This window comes from Phalacrocorax carbo, chromosome 6 (genome assembly GCF_963921805.1).
Source record: "Phalacrocorax carbo chromosome 6, bPhaCar2.1, whole genome shotgun sequence".
Taxonomy (NCBI): domain Eukaryota; kingdom Metazoa; phylum Chordata; class Aves; order Suliformes; family Phalacrocoracidae; genus Phalacrocorax; species Phalacrocorax carbo.
The window spans coordinates 60,687,062-60,704,000 of NC_087518.1; the positions used below are offsets into that span (position 1 = coordinate 60,687,062).

Below are 16,939 nucleotides of genomic sequence, written 5' to 3' on the forward strand. Positions count from 1 at the left end.
GCATTACACGACCATGCCATTTTAAGGAGGTAAATGTACACGTATGAACTGCTATACATCTTCACTGCACCTTACTCACTTCTAGAGCTCAGAGGCTATAAAAGCTTTTTGGGGTTTCTATAAGCTATGAACTAGATCGCCACCGTAGAACAGGTGTTACTGAATTCGCCCCCAGCTAAGTTTTTTCCTCTACTGTGTAAAAACCTCTCTTTCATGTTCCCATCGCTTCTCTTTTGTTGTTTTTAGAGGACTGAAATGGGTCTGTAAGAAGAATAATGTTAAAATATTAGAGGGTCTCGTGTGATGGTTCTGTGTAGCTGCTACTTACACAAAGCCTCCTTTTCTTGGTCAGAGAAGTAGGAGCTAAGCTGTCACTCTTAATTTTCCTGTCTGTAGTTTCTGACTCTAGACGCAGTCCACATCATTCAAGTCCCCAGGTTTTCAATGGGAGCAGGCGGCCCTCCACAATTCCAAGAACAGCCCTGATACCGCCTACTGTCTCACACAGTTTGGATGTGTTTCCATTTACCCTCTTGTTCTGGGCTTTAGGAAGGGACCCGGTAACTCTTAAAATGTCCTCTCCGTGTCCTTGTGCTCCATTCACTCCGATCATGTTATAAAGTGATGAAATTTAAAAAATAAACTTGAAGACATAGCAAATAAAGATGTAGTTTGCCTCTCTCTGAGAAGAATGTCTCCCTGCCATCCCCCGTTATTAGAGCAACAAAGCAGGGGCGCAAAGATGATGAATTCAGTTGCCGAAGTTCGGGACTGATGATCCCAGTGTCGGAGTCCTTACTTTGAAAGGAGTTTGAAGTCGGTGAGAATAATCATAAGGCCAAGGTTCATGTATTAAATATGTTGTATAATTAGGTGCTTACTGATAAGTTATTATGGAAATTTATTTATAGAAATAAATGTGTAGATACTTCTCTCAATCAAGCATTCAGTCTTTAGCTCATTCCCACTGTTTTCTTAGTACACACACTTTTCTTGGTACACAAAAAGAATTTCACGCTCAATATTTACTTCAGAACAAAGGCATTTCATTAACATTTGTCCTTTCTCCAGATTATAGAAAAGAAATTTAGAAATTAAATATTTCTAAATAACATTAGGAAGCGTAAGCTGAAAATGACTGTACCACCCAGTGTGTTTTTTCAAGTGAACACTAGCACAGTGTATTTGAACTGAGAAGCATAATTTGAGTGTCCTTCCTTGGCAGAAAGTCATTCCCTTCTCAACACGCCACCCTGGCAGCCTTTGCAGCGGTGTACATTTCGGTGAGTAACCAACTCTGTTCTTTTTCATTTATACGAGACAAAAGTCAGAAAGTCATTTGGTGTATACTGTGAAGTGGTGTGTTGCCTGGCTATGCGGGATGGATGTAAGTCTTTACCCTCCCTTTGTCTGAAAGCAAAATAGAACTACTAACGGCTAAGATAAAACCAGCTCTATTAAGAATACAGAAAAGATTCAACTGCTTCACATCCTTTGTTAAGAAGCAACAAAAAGTGTAATGTTAAAGTATATTTGATGCCTCATATCATTCACATATAAAATGCAGTGCTTATCTGTCTTACAGGGTGATATTTTAACTTACCGTTCAAATTAACCTTTATGTGTTCTGCCTTTTCTTTATTGCCGTCTTCACTTGACCCCCTGCTTTTAAACTCGAGGCATTAAGGAGCAAACATTTATGTGATGTAGTTTCATTTGACCTCCATAGAATTGCAGCATGGATGAACTGGCACAATGACTCCCAGAGGCCTCCAAGGTGCTGCTGCAAAGCAAGTGAATAAAAACCATCAGTAACTGGCAGGGAATTGTAGGACATGCTGCAGCGATCACTGCTGATTTTCCACGCCTGACCAATGACGTGTCTTCAGTACGGGCTACAGTGTTTGTATGAGTGACTGCTTACTTGAAGTTTAAAAAACAAAAAACAAGAAAAAACTAAAGTAATTCCATCACTCATGCTGTAAAAAACAGGAAAACAACAATAACAACCAGTTAATCAAATTAGATAATGGAATTGTGCATGTACCGGGAGCTTGCCAGTACTTATTCTGCCCATGGAAAGGCCAACATTTGGAATAATACTTGATGAACCACCTCCACTTAGTTTTTGTGACCTCCCTGACATCATGGCCCCCAGTTGAGCAATGGCTCTCTAAAGCATCTGGTGGCAGCTTTTGTCAGAACAGGTTATTGCTTTCATCTGGCACCACATCTGGCTTCTGTATTTCAGAAGCGGTGGCTCTTTAGTCACATTTACAGCACAGTTAGGCTCTGACTGTGAACGGTATTTAGGCATAAAATCCTTATGCTAATTGATGTCAATAAGCAACACTGCCTATGTTTTTTGGAAATCCATTCCTTGTGATTTCAGATCTTCCTACAGTAAGTGGGCAAAATTTAACAGGGCTGTAAAATAAGATTAAACAGATTATTTGCAATATTACTGTATAATAGTGATCTACGTGTAAAAGAAACATGGAATGCGAGAAATTAATATCCTCTTAGATAAATTTAAGTTTCTTCAACTGCTTCTTAATTTCTTTCTTTTTTCAAGATGTACTTCAATTCTACATTAACAGACTCCTCAAAACTCCTCAAACCCCTCTTGGTCTTTGCTTTCATCATCTGCGGAATTATATGTGGTTTGACTCGTATCACCCAGTATAAGAATCACCCAGTTGATGTTTACTGTGGCTTTCTTATAGGAGGAGGAATTGCTCTCTATTTGGTAAATATAATATTCATGTGATATTAAGTTTTAGCAAATAATACTGGTAAGGCTGTAATAAGACTACTGGTATTTTTTATGAAAACCTTTCATCATGGTCACATGCCATAATGAAAACTATAGTCGAAATGTGTTGCAGATGATGATGTTAGGGGTAATCACTTTAAAAATAAACAGGAAAAAGCAAATATGTATTTCAATTTAAAGTGCCATAACAGTGCACAAAGTGGTATATAATCATCTGGCATTGTATACAGAAACAGCTCTAACATTATGTGCTTCATTAAATACTTAAAGATACTCATCTCTTCTACTCCACACTTAAAAGCATAATGCAAGAAAAATATTGAATTAATTGGTATTTGTTGCCAGCCTGAGTTTATATTGCCAACGTTAGCTTTATGATCTCAAAAAAATGGTTGAATTAATATGCAGCAACTCAGCTGAGTAAATTGCTGAACCTACAAAAAAATTCAGAGGCAATATTACACCTTTGTGATTCTTTGGAGCTCTTGGGGAAATTATGCAGGGCAAACAGGATGCCCAAGCCAGGTTATTCCTATGCTTCTCTGCACTGGGTTGAAACAGAAGGAGCACCTTGGAGGGGTCCTGTAAGGGAGGATGTAGGACAGGCCTGTTGGTGTCTGCCGGTATTTGCTTTTGCTCTGACATGACTGTGCTGCCCTGGCTGTTCAGCACCGTGTCAGCCCAGGCGCCTGCGAGCAATCGGGAACTTCTACTGACATTTTTGCCCCAGTGTGGGATGTTTGTGACCCCGAGAAGTCAACGATGAACTTTAGTATAACACTACAAGAAGTTCATATCCCCCTTTTTTCTGTGATAAGATGTTCTAAGGTACATGCGGATGGTCTACAAAGGTGACGGGGGAAGAACGGCTTTCACAGTGGCAGAAGAAACAGCAGCCAGGGTAGATAACAGAAACCCCATGAGCTACTAAAGTCAGTTTCTGTGATTGCACTGTGAGCAGAAAGGCACTCTGTTGAGAATATTATTTCAAATTATTAAGCTGCTGTAGATTCTCGTAAATGGAACCGTTGTTCCCGTGTTTGAAATCCACAAACAAGTACGCTCTTTGTTAGGCCTTCTCCGTATACTGTTGCATGACAACATACATCAGAGAGTACATTGTCCTCGATAGCCAGTAGTCAGTAACTGTGCCCTGAAAACTACACACCAATATGAGGAAGGGGAGGGGGAATAATGGGAAATTACAGATAACTCTGGAAGGAGTGTAAAGTAACCGAAGTGATTGAGTCAGGCACTTGACCCTTTCATGGAATATTCTCTCTCAGTGGAGTCTTTTAAAATGACAGCATTTTACAGTGAGTCTGCTGAATAAGAAAATGTTGTACAACTAAATCTTGTTACCGTTCTGCACAGCTTGGAAAGCAATTGATTTAAAGTTGATAAATTGTTCTATCATGTAGATATTGTATTACATGGTTATTATTCAGTAGAAAGGGCAGAATCACAGAGCAGAGAACAACTCGAGCTGTAACAAGGTTCCGTAAATCAGAGCAGACGGTAGTGTGGCTGTAAAAGAGCTTTGCCTAGAAGGCTGCAAACATTGATTTTGTTATTTTCGTAAGAAAACATTCTTTCTTCAGCTGTATCTGTTGCTTTATAAAATGAAGAAAACTGAAGGAGGCTACATCTTTTCCTCAACTCTTTATTGCCATGACCTACGTCCCCTAGTCATCCTCCTGAGACTACTTCATACATACCTAGATGTACCAGACTGAGGACAGAATTTGGAATCGGGATATACTGGTGGGGAAAGGAAAGTGAGCATAACCTGTCAGTTAAGCTGGACTAATTCTATCGCTCAATATTTATTTAAAGGCAGAAGCATATAATTAAAATACCTTACAATGTCTCTTTTTTCCATAACTGATTGTTGATGCTTCTCTTCAAATATCAGGGCCTGTATGCTGTGGGGAACTTCTTACCAAGTGATGAGAATGTGTTTCACCCAAATTTTCACAGAGAACCTCTAAGGTCTTTGACAGACCTCAGTCAAGATGCCAACAGAATCCTGCCAGGTAAAAATGGTAGCAGCAGTGACGGCATTGTCTCTCACCGTACAGAAAGTATCCTGAATAGAAACCACAGAGATTCAGGGTCTCTGACCAATATCAAGAGAGCAAATGCTGACGTAGAAATAATAACACCACGAAGCCCAATGGGAAAGGAAAATATGGTGACTTTCAGCAACACTTTGCCAAGAGTCAACACACCGTCCTTGGAAGATCCAGCGAGACGAAATGCAACAATACATGCATCGATGGATTCTGCCCGTTCCAAGCAGCTGCTTTCCCAGTGGAAGAACAAGAATGAAAGTCGAAAGTTGTCGCTGCAAGTGATAGAGACCGAATCTGGCCAGTCACCTCCAAGGGCTATTGAAATGAGGTCAAGCTCAGAACCCTCCAGAGTGGGTGTAAATGGTGACCATCACGGCCCAACGAGCCAATACCTGAAAATCCAACCTGGCAGTGTACCGGTTTGTAACAACTCGGGTCTTTCTGGCGGGCCGAGGGTCTCTATTCAGTCACGTCCTGGCTCATCCCAGCTAGTGCATATTCCTGAAGAGACTCAGGAGAACGTGAACACATCACCCAAAAGTAGTTCAGCTAGAGCTAAATGGCTGAAAGCTGCCGAGAAGAGCGTTGCATGTAGAAGCAATAGCCAGCCAAGAATCATGCAAGTAATAGCCATGTCTAAGCAGCAAGGAGTGCTTCAGGGCAGTCCAAAGGGTTCAGAGGGAAGCACGGTCACCTGTACAGGAGCCATCAGATATAAAACCTTGACAGACCATGAGCCAAGCAGCATTGTCAGAGTTGAGGCCCATCCAGAAAATAACAGACCTGTGATTCAGATGCCATCGGAAGGTGAAGGAAGTGGGTCGTGGAAATGGAAAGGTCCTGAAAAAGTCACCCTTCGTCAGACATATGAGCTAAATGATCTTAACAGAGACTCCGAGAGCTGTGACTCCTTAAAAGACAGTTACGGGTCAGGTGACAGGAAAAGGAGCAACATAGATAACAGTGAGCATCACCATCATGGAATCACTACGATAAGAGTCACGCCAGTGGAGGGAAGTGAGATTGGCTCAGAGACTCTGTCCATTTCCTCTAGCCGGGACTCAACACTTCGAAGAAAAGGCAACATCATTTTAATCCCTGAGAGAGGGAGCAGTCCGGAGAACACCAGAAACATCTTCTACAAAGGCACATCCCCCACGCGAGCGTACAAGGAATGAGAGGAGACATATCAGCTGGTCCGTACCACCACAAAGGAAACACATCTTGACACAGGTTCTGCTCTCCTTGTTTTGAGCTGATGTTGACCTTTGACGTGCCAAATCATCGACCAGCAGCCCAGCTGTTGTTGAACACTGCTGACGTGCAATGTGCATGAGCCTGTGGAAAGCATGTGGTGGGGGGGGAAAGCACAATGACAGAACCTAACTAATGTGAAACATTTTCATGCAACTTGTTTCTTCAGACTCAAAACGTTTATCTGAGGGTGATGATGTCAATCAAAACAATGGTCTTGAACACAGACACTTTATTTCCTGAATGTGCCAACTTTTTATTTTATTTATATTTGCGTCCAAAATCGACTGAAGTTTTTCACAGCAAAGGCTGTATCAGTGGTATATATTCACCTTTGCAGAATTTGCACCAAATCTTTAATACAGGATGGTGCTGATGATAACTTTACATGTTTTCAAAAATCGCATACTTATTAGACTCTACAGACACATGACACGTTGATGTGCAGTTACTTTAAAAGTAATATTGCTAATACTATGACGATGCTGGCTGCATTCATTTAGCGTAGGAAATATTTACAGCTTTGTTATAGTGGATCTGTCACATTCAAAGATTGCAAAGGTTTTTGTGTAGTTCTTTAAGATGTCTACTGCAACAAAAAAATGTGTGGGTGACATTCCATTAGAATGGAATAACTATCTATTTTGAATAGTTTTGCTGCTACTGCTCAACTTTTGTTTAAGAACAGGTGCTACTAATGAAGAGGCTGCTTCTTAGTGGGCTAACTTGTAGAATTGTTTTAAATTATGGTTTTTAAGGGGTCTTTTAAAGTATGACAAGTAATTCAGATTTTACATTTTTAAACCTCTTATTCCGCCCTTCAGCAACCCTTCCATTTTTCTATTACTTTTTAACCATATAACGCAGGACACCGATGTGAAAGGTGAGCCGTGAGTAAATAAAAATAAATGACCGCTTTCCTGACCAGCTTCCAAGGAGACAGCAATTAATATCATAGCTCACACTTAGAAGCAGTCATCCACCTCACTTGCTTAGTATGCCACAAGAACAATCACAAGTTTCACCCCAGTCACCATCATTTAGGGGATTTATGCTTCGCTTTAAAAATGGAATGCCTTGGTATTGCGGAATCACTGAATGAGTGTTGCATTGTGCCACTACTACTGTTCACCTCCCTTGAGACACCCTCCAGAGCCTTCTTAAGCATTATATTTTTTCCCCACCACTGCCACTTAAGAATATGGAGGGTCTCTGCAGCTGAGAGAACACGGATTATTTTAGTAAATTGAGCTTTGACTATAAGGAATGAACTTGCCTGCTAAAAATCTCCATTGCCAAAAATTGTTGAAAGGACAAGCTCTGAAAGGAGTAAGCATAGCATGTCCTGGGCGTGCTAGAAGAAATGCCTCATTGCATTTGGCTCTGACTTAACTTAAAAACCATGAAGGAAGGCAGGGGCAGTGCTCACGCTCTCCTAGATTTTTTGCACCTGAAAGTGAACTACTATCAGACACCTCCCAGCATCCCTGCTAGGAGGGGGAGGGAATGGCTTAGCAGTCCCCTCACTGAGTAAGTAGTAGCAGATCAGGTCTGTTCTCTGGCTTCTTAAGAGGAGTGTTTTGCTCTAAGTCCTCTTCTGATTTAGGGTATCAGAGAGCCAGATCCATACTACATAGTCAGAACCTTTCTACAGACACTACCCCACAGAACTGTGAGGAAATTCCCACCCTACCCCAGCCAAGTAGGAGGTAGAAGGAAGAATCAACCCAGCCCAAGAAGATAAATAGCACAACACACACGCAGACCAAAAAAACCCAAACCACCAAACCCAAAAAAAACCCAACCCACCAAAAAACGCAAACCACAAGAAAAACCTCAAAAGCAAAACAAAAGCCCAAACCTAACCCCAATCCTAAGTAATTTCAGAAGTGCGAGGATGGCGTTTGTACAGAAGGGATTCAGAGTCAATGGAAAGCTTTATATACCTTCCCAGTTATACAGGTGCTCCAGGCTTAGCTGAGTGCTGTCAGCCAACCCTGTCAAGCAACGCTTCCCTCACCTGCCCGTCAGCCAGTGCTGTGGAAGAGGGTTGGTCCTTAAGGAGACGACCACACTTTTCCTGCTAGTAATAGAAGATGACCCCATCGTACATTCGATGATTGGGAGGAAGTATTCTGCGGGGTACACGTAAGAAGCTAACCGGTAGGGTTGCAGCATATTGTGTATGTTAAAGGCGCAGTATGTTAAAGACACACTTTAAGGCACATGAGCTGGGAGAAATAATCATAGATGCCAGGGGGAAAGAAAAAGAGTAATTTTTTTAGAAATATGTTCTCAGTCTCTAGTATTTACGAGTCAGGATTTGTTTGTTCTTTTTAAAAGGATGAGTCTTTAGTCCTTGGTATTTAATATCAAATTTTGTACAAGGTTCCTAGGAATTACAAACACTGGGATTGTCATGAAGAAACCCCTTTGGATTTAGTTCAGTCTAGGTACGTGATAAAGCAGGTAGGATTAGCTTTAAAGGAATGGGTAAGACACAATCACTGTTGGCCTATCAATGCAGGGAAATAAGATGCAATCATTTGTTAGTTTGTAAGTGCAGGGGAAAAGAACAAAAGTAGATGAACCTGGAGATAATGGAAAATTGAAACGGAGAATAACGGCAATAAAGCAAAGATTAGAAAATGTTCCCTCTGGCAATGTAGCTGTTTTGGAAACAGCAGGATTCCTGGTGGGAGTGTTTGTTCTTTATTCCTTGGTTTTAGTCAGATATATATTGGCATATGTGTTGCTTTTATTACTCTAAAACTTGCTGCACTATTTCCAGTGCAGTGTGATATTTTTCCTAAGGTTTCCTATTTCTTAACAAAAGATTTTAAAGCTCTTGTGTAATCATTGAAATTGTGTTCTTTACATAAATATTGATATATTCTTTTTTACTCAAAGTGCCAAAGGCTACTGTTTTTAATAATGGCTTATCAAATTATATTACATTAGAGAGCAGAAATGTAATAATATATACATTGGAATTCAGACCTCTGCATGTATATTTGATAAGGAGCCTTTTGTAAAATTACTCTTTGTTTACATTCCACTGATACCTTAATTTAAAATTAATCAAATAAATTGACAGGTGACATCTTCTTAGTGTTCTGATTTTCTTACTTGCTAACAGGCACGAATTTCTTTGTTAGGCTGTGCTTTACTGAGAAAATACTCAAAAATAAAATATGTTTTTAAATGAGAATTCTCTATATAAAGTATTGTGTTTAATAAAATGTTATGCAATGTTTTCAAATGGAAAAGAATTTGTAAATTGCTATAAATGTATTTTGTTAAATAAGTACAGATCAATGCTACTGTGTGAGTTTATTGTGCTAACATTATGAAAATAAAGATAAAATTCCTCATTGATGTTCAGTCGTCTCTGTGGCGAAGCAAAGTCTCCTTCCCCCCAGATTACTTTCCTGTATCAGGTATCTCATGACACGTAAAAGTGGTCGTCAGTGGGAAACGCAGAACCTTGCGTAGTTGTAAGCGGGTATGAGGAACAGCGTCCAAAGAAGCTTGTGTCTATCCAAAAGCATTTTACAGAGAAAGAATGGAAGGGAATTGGGAACTTTAGGCCGCATGAGGACGCATCTGCTAGATCATTCTGCAGGACGAGCGGCATTGCTAAGCCTGATGCCTCTAAACCACCTGCCAGTGTTGGGCAGAGCTGCCGGACGCGGTGAGGCCCACCTTGGATTTGTGAGTGAGAACAGGGCAGGTGTCAGGAGCAAACCTGAGAGGAAGGGCTCGCCCCAGGGGAAGAAGTTTGGGTGCAGGAGTCAACATACACCCTTTGCTGGCAACACTGAAAAACATTACGCTGTCAAAAACAGTCTCCAAGCCTGTTTGAAACACCCTGGAACAGGGAAACAGCAGGGCCTTAAGTGCCCAGGATGGAAGACGCTGCTGCAGCTGAGGCGTGCAGGGGCGTTGCCGGTGGCATAATGAGGCCTAGCAGGGCCCCTGCAATACGCGGCAGCAAAGCAAACCGACTCGGAGACGCTCTCCCAGGTGTGCCCGGGCCTTTGTGGAGGCTGCCGCTTCGTGCGGGTGCTCCTGGCCGGTGAGCCGCCTGGGCTGGGGGTGGTGGAGGGACCGGGGCACGGCTGGCTCCAGCCAGGCACTGCTCTGCTGAGTGGCACAACAACGCCGTACGCGTGCCGTGCTCCCAGCGAAGGCATGCTGGGGTTGGCTGGTGTCACCCCACGCTGCGGTCACTTGTCCCGGGACTTTCATGTCAATTTAAGATGGGCCCTCGGGCAAAAAAGAATCAGATAACAGTATGTTGTCTCTCAGAGACAGGGAAGCGTAGGTATAGATGTGATGCCGCTCCCTCCGTGGGAAGCAGCTCTGTGCTTGTGGCTGGGCCTGGAGAATGTCCTGACCCACCGCAGGTTACCGCCACAGCAGACGGCTGCCTTGAAGGAGGCTGTGTGAAGCACAAGGACCAAGGTTATGGTGTCCCACCCTCCAGGACACTTATTTGGTGGCCTGGGAAAGCTACAGGGAGCGATCGCCCGGGTATGGCTCAGAGAGACCCTGGGAGGGAGTGCAAGAGAGTACACGAGACCCTGCTGGGGTACAACCGCTCAAAGCTGACGTCTAATACAAACCTGATGAGTTCTCTGGGAACAGCCCCTTCCATAGACTACAAAGGGGCCTAGACAATTAGTTAAAATGTTTTAAAAGGCACATTTTAAACATCTAAAGCTAGGCTAAACATGAAGTCCCTCTCTAAAGGGTACCTTTAAAGTAGAGGTTATATTATAAAACTTGATCTAAGACGGGAAATCACCTGTACTGACAAACCTTGTCAGCAGCACTGTCACTAAATCAGGAGAGCTCACTGTGATCCAGACTGAGGACTGTATCTAATCCTGCAAAGAAGTTTTCAACGGTATGAGTGATAAAACTGAAACTTAAATCTATTTTGTGCTGGATTTTAAAAGAGCTTCAGAGGTCTTGATATAAGAAGCCACAGCAGACAAGGTTGTACCATAATCAGTTTGGTGTAGATTTATGAAGACATTTTATACGACAGATCAGTGCACAGCTAATTTGGCAGGAACATTTTAAAGGCATTACAACCCAGGTTCATAAAATTGTGAATAAAATATCTTCACAAGGTATCAAGCATTTGACAAAACTAACAAGTGGCTCCATACTGCACATTCTAAATGAAAGTAAGGGAACTCCAGCTGCATATATCTGTATATGCACACATAACACAAAGTTACCATGTTCAAGCCAGGCTTTAGAAAGACAAAGCTAAACAGATAATTTAAATTGAGGAATAAATTGTGGCAAGGCTGGAAATACTCTCTCTCAATTTTGTCTGCTTTGCCTGCAGTAATCTCTTCAGGCATTCCAAAATCGCATAAAGACGTCTTTTAGTTATACCTCCCATAGAAAAAATCTGTTCCTCCGATGGTTTGCCATAAAGGATAATAGGAAACTCACACATTCCATGGCTTTACCAGCATAGCCCTGCTAAAAAAAACAGAGCTAAGATGAGAAGTCATCCAGAGCTTCTAGCAAGTGTGCTCAGACCTAGGAAGCACCTCTTATGTCTGAGGAAAAAAAGGAAAAGAAAAAAAACAGCTTTTTTTTTTCTTTTCTCTCTTCCCCCCCCCCCCCCCCCCCCGAAAAATCTCCCTGCCTTCAGAGGCCAACTGTCATTCAGCTTTTTCCAACAGTATTACTTTTCTAGTGATGCTCAGAGAGAAATGAGAGTCATGGGGATTTGTGGACCTGTCAAGCCTCTGCAGCTGCTAAATGATGCATAATGGAAAGCTCTGCTCTCCCCCCAAATCATTCAGAGGAGACTGGAGCATATCTGGGTGCAATGGGTTCAACAGAATTTGATTCTTTTCCTATTTCTGTTCCTGCTTCAAACTGAGCTCGTTGATTACAATGTCTGTTCCTACACTGTACTGGGGCCAGAAAACTAGCTCTGCTAAGGGAATAACATCACACAATTGGGAGCAATAGCTTTGCTCATTTTTACCTGTAAGGTATATGACAATATAATCAATGCTTTACAAACAATAGCTGTATTTGAGTCTTCCCTAAAACTAACTACAATATTTTTCCAATTAGTACAGCCTGTGTTTATCAATGTCTTCAGTATGCATTCTTTGGTGTTCTTTCATGTACGTATTCATGCGAATATGTTCACTGCCTGAGGTACACAGTTGACCCTGAGGACCAGCCACCCTGGGACTCGTTCGGTTTAGACCAGAAGAGGTGTGGACACTCAGCAGAGCGCTAGGTATACACTTTTTCTAGCAGAGCATCCTCAGGGGCTCAAAATCTGTTCCCAGACCCAAAAGAGATATTAGCTAAAACCTCTGCATGGGATCAGTTGCAGTGGCCTCTGGTAGTTCTTATCTTTCTGTCTAGTCTGAGACAACTACCTTCACCCTTACCCGAGGAGAGTTTTCGCAGAAGTGGTTCCAGCAACCTGTATCTCCCAACCCTGAGAGTGTGCCAGCCTGGCAGGGGACTAGGTGTAGGCTTTGGTCACTTCTAGGTTTTAGATTCCTAAGAACTACCATGGGTCCAATGCCAAATTAATGCCTTGGTTTACTACCAGAGACAATGAGGTTTCCACCTTTTAATAACGAGCAGAAAAATGGAAGAGAAGCATGCGGTTTAAATGATCAGGACAGCTAAGACTTTAGGTATCACGTTCTGCTTGGTAACACAAAACAAAAGCGCTGTGAGCTCTGTATGCCTAACAAATCGCAGACTTGTCTAATGTGCTACGCCAAGGCAGACCATTGGAAAAGGTTTCTTAAAATGCTTTCATTTTTAATTAGATTTATGAAAGAGTCATCCTTTCACTAACCTTTTTTTATGAGGCAAGTAGCAGAATTCAGATACAACTTAGCAAAAAAAAAAGTCTTTGAACTTATCCAGGAAAAGAAAATGAGTCAGGCAAAAGTTCTAACAATGAGTCAGGAGAAAGTTCTAACAATGAGTCAGGAGAAAGTTTAAGGTTCTTTCCAAAATGCAAGATTAAGCAGCACTTAACAAAGCACAAAATCATCCTTTGTAAATTTCTATGTGATGCTTATCATCAAGTGGAACAGGCAGATAATCAGTACAATCAGTGCTTTCTTAATCCATCTTCAATTATTCATCAAATAATTGAAGACCGGGTCACTGTAAAACAATTAATTTCCTCCATAGTTAAGACACAAAATGTGCCTAATTTACAAAGCCCCCCCGAGCTCTTGTCATTGGGGACATTGGAGAAGAACCAAAGGAACTGATGAGAGTGTATTTTAATCTGTGAAATGATACAAAAGCTACATAAATACTTTATGAGATTCAAGATGAAGAATTTGGAAAATTACAGCAAGGAAGAAGAGTAGCTAATTCAACACTGGACATGGAACTTGCACAACCAAAATACTTCAAGAACTCGTGAGAGGAGCATATTGCCAGGTCAAGCTCACGGAGCGGGTTTTTAGCAAGGATGGTGAGTCGGGCAGCAGCAGTTGCGTGCCACTAAGCAGCATTAGACTGTATAAATGGTCCGTTGGTATAAAGAAAAACCTGTAGAGAGACGTGGCAAGAGATCTGCTGCCATAGAAACAAATGTAGCCACTAGATACACTGCTTCATTGCTGCACTAAGGACAAACCATGGATCAGCAGCATACCATGAACTGCATCTAACTTGCTTTGTTCAATAAGAGTTTAAAATCTGAAACAGATATGGTGAAGATCAATTATTATACATAATACAACATAACTGCACAGACTTGGCATACTAACAGGACTTAGTAATGACTGGAAAACTGGAGATGGAAAACTCTAAAAAATTAAGGACCAAATGTCATTCAGAAACTTTAATCTGACGTCCAGAGTGCTTTGCATGCTCAGAAAAATGATAAAAAGCTACAGTGCCTGATCCTTCGTTTCTTACCCAGGCAATAGCCCTACAGCAGTTACAGGGTGCTTTACCTGGGCAGTGTTTGTACCTATCTCCCACAGAATAAAGTTCAAATTCCATGTTTCTAATGCAAGACCATCTCTCCTATTCCAGTCGATGGCACATTCCTGTGCATAAGGAATCCAACTGCCAGAACCATACGCTGCAACACTGCGCATCTCATCTTCTATTATATAGCCAGTCTTGTACCAGCCCTGTAAAGACTTGCCAGCCTGTTTCACCTAAAGTGCAACTGCTTTATGTGGAATCAATGAACTCTTTGAACAAACAAAAAGCCACTGTCTAAATCACTGTAGAAACTGGACTTTAAAGTTTACTTTTAGAAGAAATGATAATGACAACAGTTCGGGGCTAAATGTTATGTCTGTGTAGTCCGTATCTCGTTATTCATAATTCTATGGTGAAGTGCAGATGTATTTGTGCTTCAAAGTTATGGCACCATGAAGCATTAGGATATCCAGAGAGAGTTTAGCATGAATATATAGCGGATATATTGAATTCTAAGCCCACCTGATTCTCACTCCCTTAAAAGGATTTGACTACAAGAAACAAATTAGTAGTACAATCACTTACAGGGAGAGATGTAGTATCTGTTACAGCTATTATATTTAGGGCACAAAGATGACATTTGGTAGATGTTATAACCTCCTGCAACTGTATTAATCTTTACTGAGTGCTCCCAGTTCCTGGTAGGATTCTGATAATATCACTTCAATGGGAAAAAAAAAATGATATGTTTGGAAATCATTCAGTTTTGCGCTCTTCTGTGAGACCAGAATAAGGTGTTCCATTTAAATGCATTCCTGCATGGATTTCACTGCATAATGGGACTCAGCGGCAGCAGCTCACACAGTCACGATGCTTTGTATTAAAAAGCGTAACTTGACCTTATGTAAACTGCAGTAATTGCTTCCTGCATTAATGAAAAGATCTTTCATCTTTCCAGAACAGGAAATTCAATTCAATTGAATTTCCAAATTCAATCCCGAAGTTCAGATATTTGCAATGTTTCCACATCTCTGGTACCAATACCATAGAGCAGCCTATGCAAGCAGAAGCCCCTGGATATGAGTATCACAGAGCTATCATGGTAAGCATAGAAGTTTTGAAAGTACTTTCAATCTATGTCTTTTTAAGAAGACATACACTTTCCGATATGGAACCAATACACATTTTTAGACATTTTGCTGAGCAGCCAGTTGATTCTGGTGACTCTTCACCTTGCTGAGAGAAGGACTGCCTTCTGGCTCAGCAGTGTTGGTTTCTAGGAGCATATTATGCCACCTCTCTGTTGACTATATGGTCTCTCCACTCAACACAATATTCAAATCTATGAGTCTTCTGATCCTAACTGCCTGAAATGAGTCTTAAGAAAGAAAACTCTTCCTTTTGGGTTGGCCTTGACTCCTTGAGAGCGCGTGGTGTATGCCAGGGTAATGATGAGAGCTAGTTAAGGCGAGACAAAAGGACAGGAGGTTTGTGTATTGTATGCTGTTTCTTTTCAAACTGTCATCTACATCACCTTAAAAAAAAAAAAAGGATGTAGTGTCTCCTGGGACAGCGAAGACCCAGTTAAAATGAACAAGAACCTTTAACTATCGTCATGGGTGTTAAAAATTTCTGCAACTCTGTATGTCAGCTACCATAATCACTCAGTGTTTTCAGGATCTGAATTCCACTGAACTGACTGAAACCAGATAAATCTGGGGGAAATGTATGCTGCCAATTCAACCCAGGATTAAATAACCCCATAACTTGAAATCTAACAGGGAATCTTCTAGCTGCTGCTACTACCACTTACAGCTCTGCCCAGGTAAGCAATCCTGACATGACATGTCAAAATAGAGCACACGCATGGACACATATATGATTGACGGGTAGATTAAATTAAGTTCTAAAAGATTAAAAAATAAAAAGAAATATTCCCTTGAAATGACCAGATTTATTTAACAAATGCCAGTAAGAAACCAGATGCACTATCCTTAGTATGACCATGTAGAACATGTGGATTCACACAGGCTCAGTGCAGCCCTCGCTGTCCTTGTTCCAGCCTAAGTAGTCTGTGGGAGGCTTTGAGCTTTGAAAATCGTTAGCAATAAGAGCCTGGGAAATGACAAACCTGGGGCAGGAGCAGCAGGGGTCAGTGATTAACCAGCGTGGAAATTGCTGTCAAGCAGCAGAACAAGGACAAGAGGTAAAGACAAAATGGTCTGGAAAACTTGCTGCCTCCAGTTTTTTCCATTCTCCTTTAATGCTCTTAGAAAAGTGGAAATCCAGGTATTTTTTAAAATCTTATACCATCTGGCACTCCTCACCATCGCACTCATGCCATGTCCTAGTAGCTTCCCTTCTTTTCTCACAAAAACTACAACTCCATACAGTAGGTTGTGTTTACCCATTTCTTCATTTCTCCTTCTCATTACTTCTCTTTCCTTCGATGGCACATGTTCTGGGAAGCACAATCGCTCCCTGTGTTTGCCATTACACAGTGAGAAAGACAGTGATTGCAACCTATACAGATCGCCATAATATATATGTCAGGAAGTGACCCTAGAGGCTAACCTCCGGCAAGCATTTATGCGCCAGCAGTCAGGACCCCAGGGAAGGTACTGCATAACCCCGTGTGAACTGCTGTACCACAGCCCGTCAGAGTATTGGGCCCTACTGCATTGGCAGCACGAATCCCTGGCAGCCCCTCCGCCTACAGAAACAAAAGCTGACTGACACACACTTCTAGCAGGCTGATACTGCTTCAAGGTACCTATTTTTAATGCTCTCCATTCCTTCCCTCCTTACTAAGAAAGGACAAAAAGACTCTACAGAAGGGAAGCGCCAATAATGTGCAGTACCATCGCAC

The 16,939-nt window shown here is 41.6% G+C and overlaps 2 protein-coding genes across 2 annotated transcripts in view; one reads left to right on the forward strand and one right to left on the reverse strand.

Annotated features, from left to right (window-relative positions):
* The window catches only part of PLPPR4 (phospholipid phosphatase related 4), a 33,638-nt gene extending 24,159 nt beyond the window's left edge, over positions 1-9,479 (forward strand). The window contains exons 5-7 of the mRNA XM_064455570.1: positions 1,226-1,283; positions 2,576-2,749; positions 4,692-9,479. Of these exons, the coding sequence (XP_064311640.1) occupies positions 1,226-1,283; positions 2,576-2,749; positions 4,692-6,029 (1,570 nt within the window). The 3' untranslated portion in view covers positions 6,030-9,479. The remainder of the gene's footprint in view (positions 1-1,225; positions 1,284-2,575; positions 2,750-4,691) is intronic.
* The window catches only part of PLPPR5 (phospholipid phosphatase related 5), a 283,981-nt gene that overhangs the window by 181,908 nt on the left and 85,134 nt on the right, over positions 1-16,939 (reverse strand). The window contains exon 8 of the mRNA XM_064455578.1: positions 1,604-1,783. The gene's annotated coding sequence lies outside the window, so the exon portion shown is untranslated. The remainder of the gene's footprint in view (positions 1-1,603; positions 1,784-16,939) is intronic.